The 20473-nt window shown below is 40.5% G+C and overlaps 1 protein-coding gene and 1 pseudogene across 4 annotated transcripts in view; both read right to left on the bottom strand.

Annotated features, from left to right (window-relative positions):
- The window catches only part of CA5B (carbonic anhydrase 5B), a 51119-nt gene that overhangs the window by 12413 nt on the left and 18233 nt on the right, over positions 1-20473 (bottom strand). For all 4 annotated transcript variants that reach the window (XM_030305048.2, XM_030305051.1, XM_030305049.1 and 1 more), the window contains one exon: positions 7718-7915. In XM_030305048.2, coding sequence (XP_030160908.1) covers positions 7718-7915 — 198 coding nt within the window. The remainder of the gene's footprint in view (positions 1-7717; positions 7916-20473) is intronic.
- Positions 619-3971, bottom strand: LOC115507095 (annotated as a pseudogene).

The following is a 20473-nucleotide window of genomic DNA, read 5'->3' as shown; positions in this document are numbered from 1 at the left end:
TGACAGCTTGGAGCCTGGAGCCTGCTTCAGGCCCCTTCCCTGGTCATGCTGTGACTCTCTCTCAAAAATAAATAAACATTAACAAAAATTTTTTTAAAAAGAATGTTAATTTGTCATGTCAACAGATAAGACCATAAGTAGATCCATCATGTTGGAGGGTTTTAATGACATTTAGGATATTCCTGCCACAATTAACATGTAATCAGTGCATTGCTTACATAGCTGCATTATAGAAATGAATCAAATTCTAGAAATACCATAAGTGAACTTACTTAATAAAGGAGATCATATAACATAAACTATCCATGGGTGCTGTGATGTATGCAGCTTTTCGTTTTTGTTTTAAAGCAGCACCAGAATACTTTTAAAACTGCTTGACAGATTTCACCATGTCAAGATTGGTTACTCCTGGGGGTGCCTGGGTGGCTCAGTCAGTTGAGCATCCGACTTCAGCTCAGGTTATGATCTCGCAGTCTGTGAGTTCGAGCCCCATGTTGGGCTCTGTGCTGACAGCTCAGAGCCTGGAGCCTGCTTTGGATTCTGTGTCTCCTTCTCTTTCTGCCCCTCCCCCGCTCATGCACACACACACACACACACACACACACACACACACACACTCTCTCTCTCTCTCTCTCTCTGTCAAAAATAAATAAACATTGAAAAAAAATTTTTTTAAAGAATTGGTTACTCCTGTATCATTTTCTAAATGGTTTTGGATGTAAATAACTAGTATCAATATCAGAAGCTTTGTATCCATTTATAACTCAGAACTGTAAACATCTAGGTTTGGTAGGAACAAAAACAGCATTAAGAAATCACACGAAGGAATGACACTCGTGCATGTATGCAGCTGGATTCCCATGGTGGCGATATTCAGTCACTCATAAACATGTCTTCTCCATGATGATCATTCCCATTCACTTTGGATTCTTTTAGTGAATCACCAGTTCCCTTTTCCACAAAACATCCTTTTGTTTTAGGGGAACTTGGTTCTGTTGGTTTCTTCTCTTTTTTTCTCTTTCTTACTGTCATTCCCTTGTTCCTCTTCATTATTAATTTTACATCTTTATCACTCTCTGATTTCGTTTTCTGATTCTTTTCCTTATCTTTACTTTTCTTCTTCTTGCTTGTTGGTCATTCTCTTTCATCTCTGCTTCTTTCTTTACCTTTCTTCTCCTTTTTATATCTCCTAGGGGATATAACTAGACATTTTTCTTTTAGGTGACCTAGGCTTTGTAGGAGATCTTGTGCCACGCCTACTTCATTGGGGTTGTCTGTCTCTGCTTGCATTTCTGGAATCTATGGCTGTGCTATAACTTTTTGGTGGTGTTTTGGAACACTCCTTTTCTTTGTCTTCTTTCTTTTTGCCCTGGTTTTTGATGTACTCCTTGACCTTCTACCTGTCTCTCTGAAATGAGATCTTCTCTGTCTTGGACGTTTGGATCATCCCCTACTCCTTGACTTAGAATGTGATCTCCTTCTCGATCTGCTTCCTGACTGCCTGTGCCTAGAAGATGAGGGCGTTCGCCTCCTCCTAGAACATGCTCTTGACCTTGAGTTACTGCGCCTACTTTTTAAATGTGCAGTAAAATGCAAATTTCTCTTAGCATATTTATCCAACCCAATCTCATAAAACTGAAGTATGGGGACAAAAGATATTCTTTCTTTTTTATGCACTGATACTTTTTTTAAAGTAAACTCTACACCCAATGTGGGATCCAAACTCATGACCCTGAGATCAAGAGTCATGTGCTGTACCATGTGCCATCATGTGCCAGCCAGGTGCCTCTTGCATTTCAATTTTGGAAGATACTACTGTTTTTTTTCCCCTTCCATTGAAATAAAATAGGACATTTGCAAGTGAAAACTTATCACCCATGTCCCTTTGGACAGAGTGAACGATGTGAGTCATCCACACTGTACCACTGTCCTTACCATGTTGGATAATAAATACCTTTTGTTTGGCTAGTGTTTTCTGAACTAGTGAAATAATACTTGAAATGCAAAATATCCAGATAAAACAAGACTTTAAAATCATCTTTCCTCAGACTTTGGGTTGTACTGATTTTTTTTTTCTTGAGTTTGCTAACACATATTAATTAGTTCCTCATTTCTTCCATCTAATCCAACCCTGGAGATGTCTGTTCATGGTTAAACCAATATAAGAGCATAAAACCCATCTATCTCAACTACCTTAGTGATCTTTAGAGTTTACTGCATCATTAGTTGAGTTTTATGTGCAATTACAACAATCCCAGGACTAAATACGTTGGATATGTCATGCAGTGGTCTGCTATGTATCTTATTGCCTTTTGAAAATACTTTACATAATTTCTTCCTCTAAAAAAATGTTTTGAAAGAGGTGAGCAAAGACACCAATGACCACTTTTCTTTAAGGGGCAGGAGAGGTACAGAGACTAATACCACCTGATTCACTAAAATAACAGGAGGATGGTACTAAAGCATACTGAAATAAAAATAAAATATTTTCCAAAACCTTGCTTTTCTATGCCAGCTCCATATTGGGAGCTTGACTTTGGCAAAATCCAATCTAATCTGTTGAATGAAATTGAAGTTCTCGTCCCATGTTAAGTGACCAAGGCAGAGGGGAAGGCTAGCTTTTCTCTCCTATCTCCAGAAAAACACTGGCAACATATTCTGGAAACTTACTGTGTGTCTCCTCCAAAGATAATGAGCAAGGCAGAGAGGAGCTGTTACTAGTGGGTGGCTGCAGGGGGAAGGGGGCAGAACTGGTCTTCAGGTGTGTTTTGATTCACCCACACAATACTAAATACATCTTAAAGTTCATTGCCAACATTTAAAGCTAGACAATTTCCCATAAAACTCTACATTTCTAACTGGAGAATGAGAAGGCACATGGAGGCACATGGAGAATGAGAATGTGGGGCACATGCTCCCACCAGGCAACAACAGGCTAGATGGGAGAAACGGCCACCACCTTTCGACGGTCCTGCCAGTTTCTCAGTTGCCATCACTGCCATTTGTCTCAGATTCTCCCAGCCTGGCTCATGCTCATTACTTCTATGGCGCTATAGGCACCTCTCCATTTGTGATCCCTGGGAGAGAAGTGAGATGCCCAGGCATCTGATTTGGGCACTTCTAACTCGAAAAATCATGAAATCTCTACATGCACTGGATCCACAAAAATTGTACATAGGGGAGAAGTGAGACAGGGAGGTATTCTCCTATATAATGGGGCTAAGGGCATGCACTTTATAGGAAAGGGACCTCAGTTTGAATTCATTGGCTTTGTGCCATTGGCCATGTATCCTGGCAGTTTCTAAGAAGACTCCCAATGAACCCTATCTCTTGGTATTCACACCCTTGTGTAATGCCCTCCCCTGAGTGTGAGCTGGACCTTGTGACTTGCTTCTAAGGGTAAAAGTCATGCGATATGAGTTTTGAGATTAGGTTACAAAAAGATGCTGGTTGTCATCTTGCTTGCTCTCTCTGACAAAGCCGGCTGCCATGTTGTGAGCTGCCCTACGGAGAGGCCCACTGGGCAAGGAAAAGGGAGTGGCCTCTCGCCAACAGCCAGCAAAGAAACCAAGACCCTGAGAGAAACTGAATTCTGCCAACAGCCACGTGAGTGAATTTGGATGAGGATCCTTCGCCAGAGGAGTCTTGAGATGAAACCCCAACCACAGCTGACACCTCCATCACAGCCCAGCTCGAGACCCAGAGCAAGAGTACGCAGGTAAGCTGCACCCACATTACCCCTCTCTGGGCAAGGTCTGCAGAACTGGCTGTGTATCAGCTCCTGCCTACCTCAGGCCTCACTTGGCTGCCATTTCCTTCTTGCACTTACACACAGTAGTACCAAACACAAGCATTGCACTGCCTTGAACCTCCCCCTCCATGCAGACAGCCCAGGTGTCACCCCCTCCAGGAAGCCTTCTCCCACTGGACCCCACCTGAACACTTCCCTCGCAGCGCTTGGCACTCTGCATTAGCGCTGTCTGTTCATGGGTCTGTCTCCCCACCACAGTATTAGCTCCTTAAAGGTGGCGACCATCCCTTCTTCCTCTTTCCATTCTGAGCACCTGGCACAGTGTGTGGCACTTAGAAGATTCTCAATGAAACCAGGAACTAAAGAGATAGACTGCAAAGTATCTGTTGGGTTTGTTAATTGAAACATCACTGGTAACCTCAGCACGAGCGAAGAAAAAGGTGGGGTCGGGTGGGGCAGATGTGTGGATGACAGGGGGAAGTACAGTCAGCAAGAAACAGGCAGAAGGGAAACAGAAGATTGTAAATTAGAAAGCAGAGTGGTCATAAGATATGTGGAATAACTGGGGTGATGGAAATGTTCTCAAATTGGATGGTCCTAATGGATACACCACTCTGTAGGTTTGCTACAAATCATTACATTGTTTTCTCCCAAAAAGCAAATGTAAGACCAAAATTAGGAAGGAGAACTCTTCAAATGTCTGGGGAACATTCTTCCTGGGTTTACCGGTGATACCCCAGAAAAGTGTAAAGTGACACAAGATGGGGCAGGAAGCACCCTTTGGGGAGCAACAGGACCCATCTCTTCCTCTCTTTGAGGCCTAGTGACCTAGCTGATGAGAGTACTTTCACAGGAGGTGAAATTAGAGATCATCCATGGACCTCAGCCCAGGCATAATTTAGTGCCATTCCCCACGGCATTTTGCATCCCTCACATGCACTGTGTCCTATTCAGGGGAGCCAAACAACAAAACAGTACCCAGCAAAGGGCAGTGCTATGAGATGCTCACATACCTTCTCTTATTATCCTTTTAATTTCTGTAAGGTTGGTGGTGATGTCTCTCTTTCATTCCTGATTTCAGTAATTTGAGTCTTCTCTTATTTGTTTTCTCGCTCCACCTAGCTAAAGGTTTATCAGTTTTGTTGATCTTTCTGGAGAACCAACTTTTGACTTCACTGGTTTCTGCTCTGTTCTTTGTGTTTGTTTTGGGTTTAGTTTGCTCTTCTCCTTCTAGCTCCTTAAGGTGGGAAGCTAGATTATTGATTTGAGAAATTTCTTCTTCTCCAATAAAGGCATTTTCATCTCTAATTTCCCTCTAAGCACTACTTTTGCTACATCCCATCAGGTTTGGTATGGTTTCTTTTTGTCACATACCTTCCTCAAACCCTTTCTTTACACACCTTATCCCGAGTTCTTTGTAAAGCACACTGTAGCAGCATTTCCTACTTGTTGTTTTTTTAATTTATAGACATTGATATTTATTAGCTCCTTTCCTTTCTACAATTAGAATTGGTTCTTGCCTTTCTTCATTTCTAGGAAGTCTTTGCTGTCTTTTACTTTTTCTTTATTTTTTATGTTCATTCACTCTTTCCTTCTCTTTGAATGCTATTAATTATTTTGCAACAGCATGGAGAAATAGCAATGAAGAATAAGCAGGAAATAGGAGGCAGTCACTGAAATGTGGAAAAAGAGAGAGATAGAGAAAGTTAGATATTTATCAAAGATTAATGGTATTTTAAAGAGAATGATTATTAAAGCATAATTTAAAAAAGGGTTACCTATTTTGGTCCTTCCTAACAAAATAAGTGGAAAATTAGCAACCTCTCTACAATTTTTCTGGATATTTTATAAAAATAGTGCGACACTGACACACCTAGGGAAGGTAACATCGAGGAATAATCAATTTAGTGAGTTGTGCTTGGAGGTACCTAAGGAGTTATTATGAGGAAAATGCAGGTCATTTGTATTCCATCTGAGATTGCCCTAGCAAATGGGTGGATAAGAATTCGTGAATCTATTGTTAAAAAGGGGGAAAGAATGACTAAAAAATGAAACAGAAAGCTATTTGCCTCAAATGATCTTGAGATTAACTCACTTGGTTAGAAACCTATTTAACAACTTCCCACAATTTCCAACTCAGTGAAGGAAACCTATATTGGAAACAGTCTCTAGACCGTCAAGGTCATTAGAAAGCTGACCAACATTTAGGATCCTCAGAAGAAAAGAAAGAAGGTTGCCAAGGACCTAGACAAAAGTGAGACTTGAGAGGGTTGCTGTGCATCCAGAGTGTATGTAGGAGAGTTGGTATTTACAGACTGGGTCTGCCCATTGGTGTAGTCGGCAGGAGTAATGCTAGAACTCCTGAGACAAGTAAAGCTCATTGTCATGCAAGATAGCTATCTGGAATATAGGAATTTAGGTTGCTGTTTTGAAGATTTCTGGAATCCTTATATACAATGTAACACTACAGCATTCCAGTAATATAGCTTCCGGTTGAGACAGGAGCACACTATAGGGTTTTGAAAAATTAGGAAAGATACTAATGAATCTGGGAGGAAAAGGAGTAATTTCTTCTCAGTTTGAGAAATGTAAGCAAGATGTTCAGGTTTGGGGGGCCACGTCATACCACAGAGGAGAAAGGAAAAAAATGGGGAACATAGAAACACCTAAGCTCTTAAAGACAGGCCTGAGCACTTGGTGGATCACAGCAGAGAAGTACATCAAAGGGAAGAGAGCCAGAGAGAGAGAATTCCCATTGGAGGAGCAGTCTGTTTGCTGTTGGGCCAGAGAGCCATGTCTAAGTTTCAGAGCAACCCTAGGAAAATGCATACAGAACCAAGATACAGTTGGGAATTCTAGAGCGAGGATAGATACAGGACTAAACGCTTCCATTTATGCTTTAGGTTACATTTTGTACTTGATTCATTAACACGTTCATGGGCTCATTTCCTCATATTCATAAGAGAAAACTAATTTCCTAAAGGGTTTCTCAATCTTGGCTCTATTGATATTAGGGGCTGAATAACTCTTTGCGAATGTTGTCCTGCATACTGTAGGCTCTTCAGCTGTTTTCCTGGCCTTGACCCACAAGACAACAGGTGCACCCCACCCTCCCAAGTGTGACAACTTAAAATGCCTACGCATGTTGCCAAGTGTCCCCAGCCCCTGGGGGAGGAAGGGGTGGTAAAACTGCCACTGGTTGATAACCACAAAGAGAGACTATTTCAAATAATAATTATTTCAGATGAAGACTATTTGGTACCATCAAATCTGATTTGAAAAGGAAAAGAAAAAGAGAAAAGAAACCTACATAGAATTAATCACATTCTGTGTTCAATAGATACTAAAAGTTTTAGGTAAACTTTGAAATCATTCAGATTAGTTTATATCTGGGTAGGTTCAAAACCAGAGAAGATTCAAAAGCAATATAATATCTGATTTTGAAAATCTCCTTTAAATTGTGTTTCTTCTAAATCAACAAAATTAACAGAATTTGAGTTTTCATTTTATAATATAGAACTGGTTGTTAAGATTATAACTTCACGCACACATGAATATGCTTTTTTGCCCCATTTCAAAGGTACTGCAATCTGATCAGTTAAATCTGATTAAATAGTATTACTATTAAATGTAAAAGTGTCTTGTAAAGTCAGCAAGCAGAGAAAATCAGTACGTATTCAATACACACAAAATAAATTTCAGGCAAAGCTTTAATTTCACAACCTATCTTCTGTCTATACATAGAGATACACATACTTATTAATAAAAGTACTACCTATACTAGTAGAAGAAAATGTTCATAAAAACTCGAAGGGATTTTTTTCATACATTGAAAAAGCTGAGTGCAAGGAGTCCCAGTCCACCGCTCATAGAGGTCCATGGTCCCAAGGAGGCAGTGTGGTGTGGCCTGTGCTCACATCAAACTGTCCCTTTAACTCCAGACAAGACCACCAGTCTGACCCTCACCTGATTTATCTGTAGAATCTTCAAATTCCACGAGGAAGGAGTACCCGTTATTCCAGACGTGGAGGCAGGTGGTCGGGTCGTAAGAGATGGTGAGCGGTTTTAAGCCAGGATCATAGACACTGTCCCTCCACCGGATGTTGATGGGCGACTGGCGCTCGCCCGCCGGGACCAGGTCCACGCTCTCCCAGAGCGGGTGCACTAGGAGAAAAAGCACAGCGGGGCTATCATCAAGACGTCTGCTATGTGGGATCACACACGAGGCAATTCTAGTTGTGGGGAGTGTGTCAAGGCCCATGGAGTCTACATCTTAGGAATTAGCCACCTGGGGGCTAAACGGACTGATTAAGGCAGAGGACAAAGGCAGCTCAGAGAGCACCTTGCACGGGCACAGACGTCTGCTGCTTTGTCAGACACAAGCGACTCAGTCCACCCTCTGATTTCACCCTAACCAAGTGCTACCCGCTCTTGTGGTAACAGTAAGACGCGTGCAGATTAGCACTGTGTAGAAGGAGGAGGGTACCTTCAAATGAGCTGTTTTTCTTTATTGATAATTTTCTGAGCCCCACTTACCAAACCAAGTTTACATACAAATACAAATCAATGAAATTTCCAATAATGAATTATTTCCAACAAAGGAAATGTGGGAAGAAGAGGAAGAATTTTTGGAAAGCAAATGTTGAACCAAGCACTGTAAGTTTTTGATCGCTTGGCTGGTTGAAATAAACACTTGTGTGGCATGCACCTGTAACTTAACTTGCAGTTTTGAAGATCTCTGGATTATTTACACAATGCAATATTACAGTCTTCCAACTGAGATGGGGGAGACAGTCTTGGGTTTTAGAAAAACTAACACAAATGCCAAAGAATCTGGGGAAAAGAAGAGTACTTTCTTCTAAATTTGAGACATACAAGTAAGATGTTCAGGGTTTGGGGGCCATATTATACCAAGGAGAAGAAAAAACAAAAACAGGGGACACAGAGACACCTACATCTTTAAGGACAGACTTGAACACTTCTTGAATCACAGCAGAGAAGTGTGTCAGAGGGAAGAGAAGCAGAGAGACGAATCCCTTTGGTGGGATTATATGATCCTATATAAGTGTGTATGCTGAGTTCACCTCCTATATAAGCAAACGTGAGGATTAGGCAACCATCCTACAAAACCCGGGTGGAATATTAGTACTGCTAAGGTCCCTCAAGTTCTGTCACATGCATAGCTATGGACATTATATATTAAAGTGTCCATGCACAGTTTGTTCCCCACAGACACAATATAGCACTGACGATGATTTTTCTACAAAGAGCCAAGCACCAGGTCTTTGTGCTAAATTCCTGATAAATCTCAGCAGACTTCCTGTAACATAGACAGAGCAGCTGCTGAGACATCCATGCATGATGTGATAGAACCCATGTGCATGATACAGGGTGCTCCAGTTCTCTGCCCTTTAGTAGCACCACGGACAGAAGAACCAAGAGCAGCAGAACAACCAGAAGAAATATGAGTTGAGATAAATCATTACCAACAATGCTCTGTACCTCACTCCACCTCTAAGAAAGAGTCTAAGGATTTGAGAAAGTGATGAGGTAGCTGTGACTTAGTCAATCTCCTGTGTGTATGATGGGGTCCCTTGACACTCCACTTTTCATAAAATAAAACAAAACCAAACAGAAACTTACCACTGTTTACTCTTTAAAAATTTTCTTTTTAATGTTTATTTATTTTTGAGACAGAGAGAGACAGAGCATGAACAGGGGAGGGTCAGAGAGAGAGGGAGACACAGAATCCGAAACAGGCTCCAGGCTCTGAGCTGTCAGCACAGAGCCCGATGTGGGGCTCAAACTCACAGACCGTGAGATCATGACCTGAGCCGAAGTCGAAGTCGGATGCCTAACCGACTGAGCCACCCAGGTGCCCCTACCACTGTTTACTCTTACAGAGAAGGCATCTCTTTCTGAGCTAGCTGCCCCAAAGCTAGAAATTCAAGATCTTAGCCTTGTTATTTTTGGAAAAAGAGCCCCAGCAGTATAGACAAAGCTCTTCAGGCAGTTACTAGAATAGCGATTCTCAATGAAGGGAGCAATTCTGCTCCCAGGGGACATTTGGTAATGTCTGCAGATATTTTTGGTTGTCGCAACTAGAGTTAGGTGCTACTGACATCTAGTGGGTAGAGGCCAGGCATGCAGCTAAACATCCTAAAATTCCTAGGACAGGCACCCACAAGAAAGAATCCTCTGGCCCCAATTACCAATAATACAAAACTTGACAAGTCTTTGTCTTGGGCTGAAAGATAGAGGCAAACTCAAACTATCCTCTTTTTCGTTTTCTTTTTTCATATAGCCCAGTACTCCCATCCCTAGAGAAATCTGAACCCAGGGTTTTTGTTTTTTTCCCTTAGTGTAAAAGAACTGGTGAAGAACGAGAATTTATTTTAGAAAAGAATGACAACTTTCTGTTTCATAAATCCTAAGTGAAAAATATATATGAATTGTTACAATACAGTCACAATCTGATTACAATGCAAATTCCTTGCAGACAGGAGCCATATCTTCCTCCTCTGTTTGTTCCCCTATAGTGCCTTATTGAATATACGTCCTTTCATTTTCATATTGATTATCCATCTGCCATTTCTGGAATAAAAAGGTCTATTTCATTACCTGTGTAATATTTTTTAAACTTCTAGAATCCCCTAGAAAAGCCCTGATTCGGTTTGATTATTTTTTGTTCTGATTTTAACACTTTTACTTCCAATTTAGTTAACATACAGTGTTATATTAGTTTCAGGTATACAATATAGTGATTCAACAATTCCATATATCACCCTGTGCTCATCCTTAAACCCTATCACCTGTTGCACCCATTACCCCCCACCCAACTCCCCTCTGGTAACCATCAGTTTGTTCTCTATAGTTTAAGAGTCTGTTTCTTGGTTTCTCTCTCTCTCTCTCTCCTTTTTTCCCCCTTTGCTTGTTTGCTTTGTTTCTAAATTCCACATATGAGTAAAATCATATGGTATTTCTCTTTCTCTGACTTACTTCACTTAACATTATCCTCTCTAGCTCCATCCATGTCCTTGTAAATGTCAAGATTTCATTCATTTTTATGACTGAATAATACTGCATTGTATATGCGTGTATGTGTGTGTATATATGTATGTGTATATATACCTCTTCTTACCCATTCATCTGTCGATGGACACTTGGGCTGCTTCTGTAATTTGGCTATTGCAAATAATGCTACAATAAACGTAGTGGTGCATGTATCCCTTTGAATTAATGTTTTTGTATTTTGGGGGTACATACCCAGTAGTGCAGTTGCTGGGAACTAAGGGGTAGGTTCCTTAACATTTTGAAGCATCTCCATATTGTTTTCCATAATGGCAGCACCAGTTTTGCATTGCTACCAACAGTGAAAGAGGGTTCTTTTTTCTCCACATACTCGCCGACACTTGTTGTTTCTTGTCTCTTTAGTGATTTTTGTCTCTTTCTTGTTTCTTTAGTGATTTTAGCCATTCTGAAAGGCGTGAAGTGATATATCATTGTGGTGTTGATTTTCACTTTCCTGATGATTAGTAATGCTGAGCATCTTTTCATGCGTCTGTTGGCCATCTGTATGTCTTCTTTGGAGAAATGTCTGTTCATGTCTTTGGCCCATTTTTAAATTGGATAATTTGGGTTTTTTGTTTTGTTTTGAGTTGTATAGGTTCCTTATATATTTTGGAAACTAACCCTTTATCAGATACGTAATTTGCAAATATCTTCTCTCATTCAGTAGTTTGCTTTTTAGTTTTGTTGATCATTCCCTTTGCTGTGCAGATGCTTTTTATTTTGATATAGTTCCAATAGTTTATTTTTGCTTCTGTTTCCCTTGCCTCAGGAGACACACCTAGAAAAATGTTGCTATGGCTGATGTCAGAGACATTACTGCCTGTGCTCTCTTCTGGGATTTTTATGGTTTCAGGTCTCACATTTAGGCCCTTAATCCATTTTTTACTTTATTTTGTGTATGAACTGTGGTCCAGTTTCATTCTTTTGCATGTAGTTGTCCAGTTTTCCCAGAACCATTTGTTGAAGGGACTTTTTCCCACTGCATATTCTTGCCTGCCTTGTCAAAGATCAATTGACCATATAATCATGGGTTTATTTCTGGGTTTTCTGTTGTGTTACATTGATCTATATGTCTATTTTTGTGCTAGTACCATACTGTTTTGATTTCTACAGCTTTGTAATATAATTTGAAGTCTCGAATTGTGATACCTCCAGTTTTGTTCTTCTTTTTCAAAATTGCTTTGGCTATTTGGAGTCTTTTGTGGTTCCATATAAATTTTAGGATATTTTGTTCTAGTTCTGTGGAAAATGTTGTTGGAATTTTGATAGGGATTGCATTAAATGTGTAGATTCCTTTGGATAGTATAGACATTTAAAAAATATTTATTCTCCCAATCCGTGAGCATGGAACGTCTTTCCATTTCTTTGTGTCATCTTCAATTTCTTCCATCCATGTTTTATAGTTTTCAGAATACAGGTCTTTCACCTCTTTGGTTAGGTTTATCCCTGTGTATCTTATTTTTGGTGCAACTGTAAACAGGATCAATTCCTTGATTTCTCTTTCTGCTGTTTTGATATTAGTGTATAGAAATGTAACAGAGTTCTGTACATTGATTTTGTATCCTGTGACTTTACTGAATTGATCTATCAGTTCTAGTAGTTTTTTTGATGGAGTCTTTCCAGTTTCTGTATGTAGTACCATGTCATCTACAAATAGTGAAAGTTTTACTTCTTCCTTCCAGATTTGGGTCCTTTTCATTTATTTATTTTGTTGTTGTCTCATTAGTGTGGCCTGGATTTCCAGTACTATGTTGAATAAAAGTGGTGAGAGTAGACATCTGTGTCTTGCTCCTGACCTTTAGGGGAAAGCTCTCAGGTTTGCCCCATTGAGTATGATGTTCACTGTGAGTTTTTCATACATGGCCTTTATTATGTTGAGGTATGTTCTCTCTAAACCTACTTTGTTGAGGGCTTTGATCATGAATGAATATTGTACTTTGTCAAATGCTTTTTCTGCATCTATTGAATTTGGGATTTTTCTTGTTTCTTGAGATAGGCCTGGATTGCGATGTATTTTCCTCTCAGGACTGCCTTCGCTGCATCCCAAAGCGTCTGGATTGTTGTATTTTCATTTTCGTTTGTTTCCATATATTTTTAAATTTCTTCTCTAATTGCCTGGTTGACCCACTCATTCTTTAGTAGGGTGTTCTTTAACCTCCATGCTTTTGGAGGTTTTCCAGACTTTTTCCTGTGGTTGATTTCAAGCTTCATAGCATTGTGGTCTGAAAGTATGCATGATATAATTTCAATTCTTGTAAACTTATGAAGGGCTGTTTTGTGACCCAGTATATGATCTTGGAGAATGTTCCATGTGCACTCGAGAAGAAAGTATATTCTGTTGCTTTGGGATTTTTTCTGCATCTATTGAAATGATCATATAGTTCTTATTATTTCTGTTATTGATGTGATGTATCATGTTGATTGATACTTCAATATTGAACCACCCTTGTATCCTGGGAATAAGTCCCATTTCATCATGGTGAATGGTTTTTTTTAACGGATTCTATTTGCTAGTATTTTGTTGAGGATTTTTGCATCTTTGTTCATCAGAGATATTGGCCCGTAGTTCCTTTTTTTGTGGTGTCTTTATCTGCTTTGTATCAGGCTGTTTACTGGCTTCATAGAATGATTTTGGAAGTTTTCCTTCTATTTTTTGGAATAGTTTGAGAAGAATAGGTATTAACTCTTTAAATTTTTTTTTTTTAATTTACTCTTTAAATGTTTTAAATTTTGCCTGTGAAGCCGTCTGGTCCTGGACTTTTGTTTGCTGGAAGTCTTGATTACAGATCCAATCTCTTTGCTGGTAATTGGTCTGTTCAAGCTGATTCAATTGTAGGATGCCTGGCACCAAGAGACTCTGCAGGACCTTCCCCTCTGAGATACTCAGACTGTGGCCCAGGAGTTGAGAATTCACATTCTTCAAAACCAATTCGTGAGGGTCTCCTGTAAAGACCAGGCAAGAAGGGGACTAACAAGCAGATCCCCAAGACGACCCCTCCTTTCACCCTGACTCGTCCCCCACTCCATTCAGGAAATGACCAGAATCTATTCTCACCCATGCAAACGCCAGCCCCCAAATCCCAGACCTATTCCTTCATTGCTCTTTTATGACCTTGATGCCTCTGTCAATTTATGTCCTTCGATTCACGAGGTCAGCTTCTGGAAGATTTTCGACCCCCACTCCCACCCCAAACCTCCTCCTCTGGAACCCAAACCATCCCCCCACCAGGGGCCCTTGTCTACTGTGGCCTTAGGGAAGACAACTTTTGCCAACGGTTTGATCTGCTAAAAATAATTCACATTTTGTTCTCCTCTCCCATCCTCTTCCTCCATGTTAACAAAATACAGAATAAAACAATATCTTGGTAGTTGCTCATACTTTCCCCCCGAATAGGAAGACGATTACGTGTTCTGACTAACAGTGCCTTCATTTTCAGGTTCTTCTTGTATGAAGAAAATGAAATAAACAGAAACTGTGATTTTATCAACTATGGTTTCAGTGAGTAGAGGTACACCGTCATCATGAAGGAGTCACTAATCTATTGCTGACAAGCATCAACATCTCTTTAGATTCCATGGAGAAAATGTGCTCGGTTTTAGTTCTTATTAATAGGACTAGTCCCGGCTTTGATTTCTTTTGTGCCTGTACCACCCTATGTGTCCAGCCTCAGGAGTGTCCCTCTTTCACCTCCTGAAGCACAGGAAGCACGTTCCTGCCTTGGTCCCTCAGTTCCTGCTCCTCCCTCTCCTCAGAAAACACTTTCCCCTCACTCAGCTCCCATTGTCTGTAAGTCTTGGGCTTTACCGTCACCTCCTCAGTAAAATGTTCTCTGGCTACTCTTATAATATGATCTTCTTCTTATTTTTTGATCATAACACTCTGATTTTTTTTCTTTCAAAAGATTTATCCCACTGGTATAATTATTATTGTATTTATATGAAGGGTAGCAGAATATGCCATTGTACGGAAGGACAAATAAGTTTTATTCTACCCTTCGAGGTCCTTAGCTGAGACACCTTCCCCCCCACTGTAATAAAAATATAGATTAGTACGAGAAAAATTTTTGATTATCTATTTCCTGACTGAAGACCCACAGAGGTATGAGACTCCAATGGCAGTCAGGCAACTGAGCCTTAAATAACAGGGGAGCTAAGGAAAGGTGCAGAGGCCCGAGGCTTCAAAGCGGAGGAAGGCAATTCACAGGAAGGTGAGAAGAGAAAATGCAGGGGAAGCCAAGTTTGCCCTTCCAAGCAGGTAAGTCTCTCTAAAGAAAAAGCTGTCTCTGGTAATAACTCTCTTCCTGGTCCAGCCCCCCCCCCCTTTTAATGTAAATTTCCCTGATGAAAGGATAACTTCTACTCTCCTTTCAGTGCTTCTCCTGTGTCTGCAGTTTCTCAAAATAATCAGCTCAAAGTAATCCTTATGCCAAAGAGGCATATTTTGAGGTGGTGAAGGGTAGCAAGATACACCATCCCATATGCCTCTTTGGCACAAGGATTATTTTGAGCTGATTATTCTGGCAACAGCCAACACAGGAGAAGCTCTGAAAACTGAGTAGAAATTACTCTTGGTGTAAGGGAAATCTCCATTTATAAGGGAAATCTCCTTGTGCATGGGTGTCTCCCTCTCTGTACCAGGAGAGAAGGATGACTATACATCACCAGACGCTCTCATCAACAGGAAAAGGCTAGACTTAAATCCACCTAACAACCATGCCCTTGTTCACTGTGCTTTGTTTGGTAACCTCCCATAACTGCCCCCCTCAACATCTTTTGTCTTTAGCTGAAGATGGTATTTAAGGTGATGGCTGCGGCCATCTCAGGGAGCTTCTCAGTCTTCCTAGGTCTCTCCCATGTGTCCAGGAGGTGTACAGGTTACTAAACTTGTGTTTGTTTTTCTCTTGTTAACCTGTCTTTTATTATGGGTGGTCTCGGCCAAGAACTCAGAAAGGTGGAAGGAAAATGATTTGTTCTCCCCTACACATATACGCGTAATTATCTGCCTCTCCCACTGCTCCACAGTCTACAGCTGAGCTGGCTTTCAATCACTGCTTGTGCACTGAATGTACAAGATAAAGAGCATCCTTGAGAAGGTTCCAGTCCCCTTTTCTGTTTATTCCTAGTACCCTACTGATCACCACATTACTTTTTCATTAAGGATCTTTCAGGTTTATCTCTTCCGTGCCTGGCCCACGACCAGCAGCCCAGTTCAGGCCCCTACACCCCAGACTTCACACCATGCTCCTTGATTTCTTTTCCTGCTCTCTCATTCCCCTTTACTCCATCTTCCCAAACTTTGGTTTTGACATTAGCTCCCACCACGTTGACCTTTCCTTCTTTTGAACTCACATCATGTTGACTCTAGCCCTTTTTGCATCCAACCATTGCTCGTGCAGTGTGCATTTGCTTTATCTGCTCACGGGGCCCGTGTCAAGGCCTCAGTGTTAGGGCCTGTGTCCTAGACTTCTACAACCTCCAGGCTGAACTTGGTACCAGGCACAAAGGAGGCACTTAATGCTTATTTTATTGATAGAGAAAACCAAACAAGTTGATACCAAGGCTCTCTACCCTTACCTCACTCACACCAATAGTCTCTCCAACCAGGCAAGCAGGTTTACGCCAGTAAACCTCCTTTGTTCTACTGGAGGCATCTCACAATGTTGTGGGAGACTGGAAACACCATTTTCACCATATGACCCTTACTGCCTGTGAAATGAAGGTCTTTGCTCTCTTAGACTGATTTTGGGAGTAAACTTCTGGATCACAGGGACAGATCACCTGTGCCCTCTTTGGATGCATCTTGCATTTTCGGTTAACCATTAAGGCTTATTGGTTTCCGTTGCTATTAATAGATCCCACTCATCAATGGCCAGACAATGGAACCTTTAAATTAGCTATATTTAAAAGAAAAATATTCTTTATAGAGAGCTCTCACTTGTCTTACTAGTAAAAATCACAGAAATTAGACTTAAGAATTTTCCTTTCTATGTAAGATTTATAGGGAGCACTCAAGGCCTAACCTCCAGGCTTAAAGTATGCAGGTAGCCATGAAAATCCTGAAAGCTAGGAAGTGAATTTAAAAAAAGCACCTGAGGGGCGCCTGGGTGGCGCAGTCGGTTAAGCGTCCGACTTCAGCCAGGTCACGATCTCGCGGTCCGTGAGTTCGAGCCCCGCGTCAGGCTCTGGGCTGATGGCTCGGAGCCTGGAGCCTGTTTCCGATTCTGTGTCTCCCTCTCTCTCTGCCCCTCGCCCGTTCATGCTCTGTCTCTCTCTGTCCCAAAAATAAATAAACGTTGAAAAAAAAAAAAAATTTAAAAAAAAGCACCTGAAACTACCAACAAGGCTTGTTTTGATTCTACCTTCCAAGGATTGATAATCAGGCCCTGTCAGCTTCAGGCATTCCAATGCAATGTCCTTTGCAGGTGTTTCCTGACCCCCTACTACAAAAGAATTCATGTCTTCTGGACAGCAGCAAGATGTTTTAAATTATAAAGCCCTTTTTATCTCCACTTTGAAAAGATCCAACTAAATGTAGAGATAAAAAGAATGACTACACAAACCCCCTTCACAGGAAACAGGACCAAAAATTTCTCCTAGGCCCTCTTACAAATGATCTGTAAAAAGCATTATTCAGGGATTAATAGAAGCCCGTGTTGAATTATGTACCCAGAAAGAAGGGTTAAAATGCTTTCTTAAATGTGAGAATGTTAAGATGCTTTATACAGACTTTATACAGAGAAAAATCTTTTCATTCCCATTTTAGTTAAAAACCTCCCTAATTTAGTTAAAAGGACAGGTCAGTCTTTTGATATTCGGGCTGTAATCTAGTTCTTTGAGGAATTAAAAACAACTCTTGGTCTTATAAGTCTCTATGAACCCAGAAATGCAACTCTAGAAGCCAGTCAAAGCCCACCTATCTTTACCAATCCCCAAACCTCACCTATTCCTCTCAAAGTATTTGTGGATATCGTGAAACATCAGGATATTAAAACAGTGTCCTGTACTTTTTTTTTTTTTAAAAGGTAAATTTTAAATCACAATTACCCTGAAATTCTGGGAAAAAACACATTTTTTTGCATTCATCCTGTCCCTTGAAATCATAAATCTTACGTCTTTAAAATGTAAACACAGCCCACAATTGCCTGAGACTGAACAAATAAAAGGGAAAAAGAGGTTTTTTAAAAATACAAACTTCTAGGGGCACCTGGGTAGCTCAGTCGGTTAAGTGGCCAACTTCAGCTCAGGTCATGATCTCACTGGTTTGTGAGTTCAAGCCCCGCATCGGGATATCTGCTGCTTGCTCGGAGCCTGGAGCCTACTTCAGATTCTGTGTCTTCCTCTCTCTGTCCCTCCCCTGCTCTCTCTCTCCCTCAAAAATAAACATTAAAAAAAAATAAAATAAACTTGTAAAGGAGTTCTATTTCATTGGTTTGTAGGCAAGTGCTTATAAGAATTGAGTATTCCAAAACTCTGGAAGATAGAAACCCAAATGCTCTGTTAAGGATATGTGATCCGGGGAAATATCCAGTACTAAAGCTAATTTAAGGTTGTTGGCTTAATTAAAATAAAATTGTCTTTAGCATTGTGCATTAAATATAAGACTTTTGGGGCGCCTGCGTGGCTCAGTCGGTTGGATGTCCGACTTCGGCTCAGGTCATGATCTCGCGGTCTGTGAGTTCGAGCCCCGCGTCGGGCTCTGTGCTGACAGCTCAGAGCCTTGAGGCTGTTTCGGATTCTGTGTCTCCCTCTCTCTCTGACCTTCCCCCATTCATGCTCTCTGTCTCAAAAATAAATAAAAACATAAAAAAATTTTTTTTAAATATAATTTAAAAAAATCATAAAACAGAACTAGGTAAGAATCTCTAAAACTAGTGGAAAAACTGGATTCAAGCAAAACAAAAACATGGGACTCAATGAACTGAGGATGATAATTATAATTTTGGTGACTTTTTGTTTAAAATATATCTGACTTTTTGAAATGGTTTTTCTTTTTTTTTTTTTAAATGTTTTTATTTATTTTTGAGACAGAGAAAGACAGAGCATGAGCAGGGAAGGGGCAGAGAGAGAGGGATACACAGAATCTGAAGCAGGCTCCAGGCTCTGAGCTGTCAGCACAGAGCCTGACGCGGGGCTCGAACTCACGGACGGGGAGATCATGACCTGAGCTGAAGCCGGACGCTTAACCAACTGAGCCACCCAGGCGCCCCATGAAATGGTTTGTTTTTCAAGATTGAGGAAATCTTTTCTCTTAAGCTAACTGACCTATAATAATTTGATAAATTATACTGTTATAAACAGAATTGAAACATTTATCTTTTCTCCCTACCTGAACCCTCCATAATTCAGAAAATGAGTATTCTTATATTTTTTAAAACTTTTTTTTAAGTTTATTTATTTATTATGACAGAGAGAGAGAGAACCAGCAGGGGAGGGGCAGAGAGAGAGAGACAGAGGATCCAAAGCAGGCTCCACACTGACAATGGAAACCCTGAATGCAGGGCTCAAACCCACGAACCGTGAGATCATGACCTGAGCCGAAGTTGGACGCCCAACTGACTGAGCCACCCAGGAGCCCAAGTATTCTTATATTTTTATGGCAATACATTTATTTGCATAAGGTCAATAAGAATCTGTTCTCCTGTAACAGGACACAATTGGAAACATAGGTTATATTACCAAGGCTTTGACTGGAATGTAATATTTGATACCTATATAGATTTAGATATGACCAGACAGCTTTAAGGAACTAAGATTGGCTTCATGGAGCCAATAAAGCCCCCTGGAAATATTGGCCTTAATATTAACCTTGCTTACAGAGTTCCCAGCAGCCATACCAAATGATAAAGAAGGTTAATTCATGACAGGTATATGGGAACCTCAGAACATTTGGAGAACCTCAAGAAGAGAAGAATTCACCCAAATCTATAGGTCTTACAGGCAAAGTCTGGCAGGTATTTGGTGCAAGTTTTGGCTTGGCTTCTGGCCTTGGTGCTGCTAAAAATATAACTAGAAATTCCTTATGAAAAGTTCCAGCAGGAAGAACAAATATTCTTAAAATGTCTATACTACCCAAAACAATCTGCATATTTAATGCAATCCCTATTAAAATGCCAACAGCATTTTACACAGAACTAAAACAAATAATCCGAAAATAAGCATGGAACCACACAAGACGCCGAATAGCCAAAGCAATCTTGAAAAAGAACAACAAAGCTGTAACTGTCACAGTCCCAGGTTTTAAGATATACTACAAAGCTGTAGTAGTCAAAACAGTATGGTACTGGCATAAAAACAGACATATAGATCAATGCAACCGAAAGAGCCCAGAAGTAAACCCACTATTATATGGTCTATTAATCTATGACAAAGGAGGCAAGAATATGCAAGGGGAAAAAGATAGTCTCTTCAACAAATGGTTCTAGGGAAACTAGACAGCTACATGCAAAAAATGAAACTGGACCACTTCATCTCACCATACACAAAAATCAACTCAAAATGGATTATGGACCTAAATGTGAGACCTGAAACCATAAAAATCCTAGAAGACAGCACAGGCAGTAATGTCTCTGACATCAGCTGTAGCAACATTTTTCGAGATATGTCTCCATGAGGCAGGGGAAACAAAAGCAAAATAAGCTATTGGGACTACAT

Source organism: Lynx canadensis, chromosome X, assembly GCF_007474595.2.
Source record: "Lynx canadensis isolate LIC74 chromosome X, mLynCan4.pri.v2, whole genome shotgun sequence".
In the NCBI taxonomy this organism is placed as follows: Eukaryota; Metazoa; Chordata; class Mammalia; order Carnivora; family Felidae; genus Lynx; species Lynx canadensis.
The sequence above is the reverse complement of the archived record's forward strand: the minus strand, read 5'-3'. Positions and strand labels throughout refer to the sequence as shown.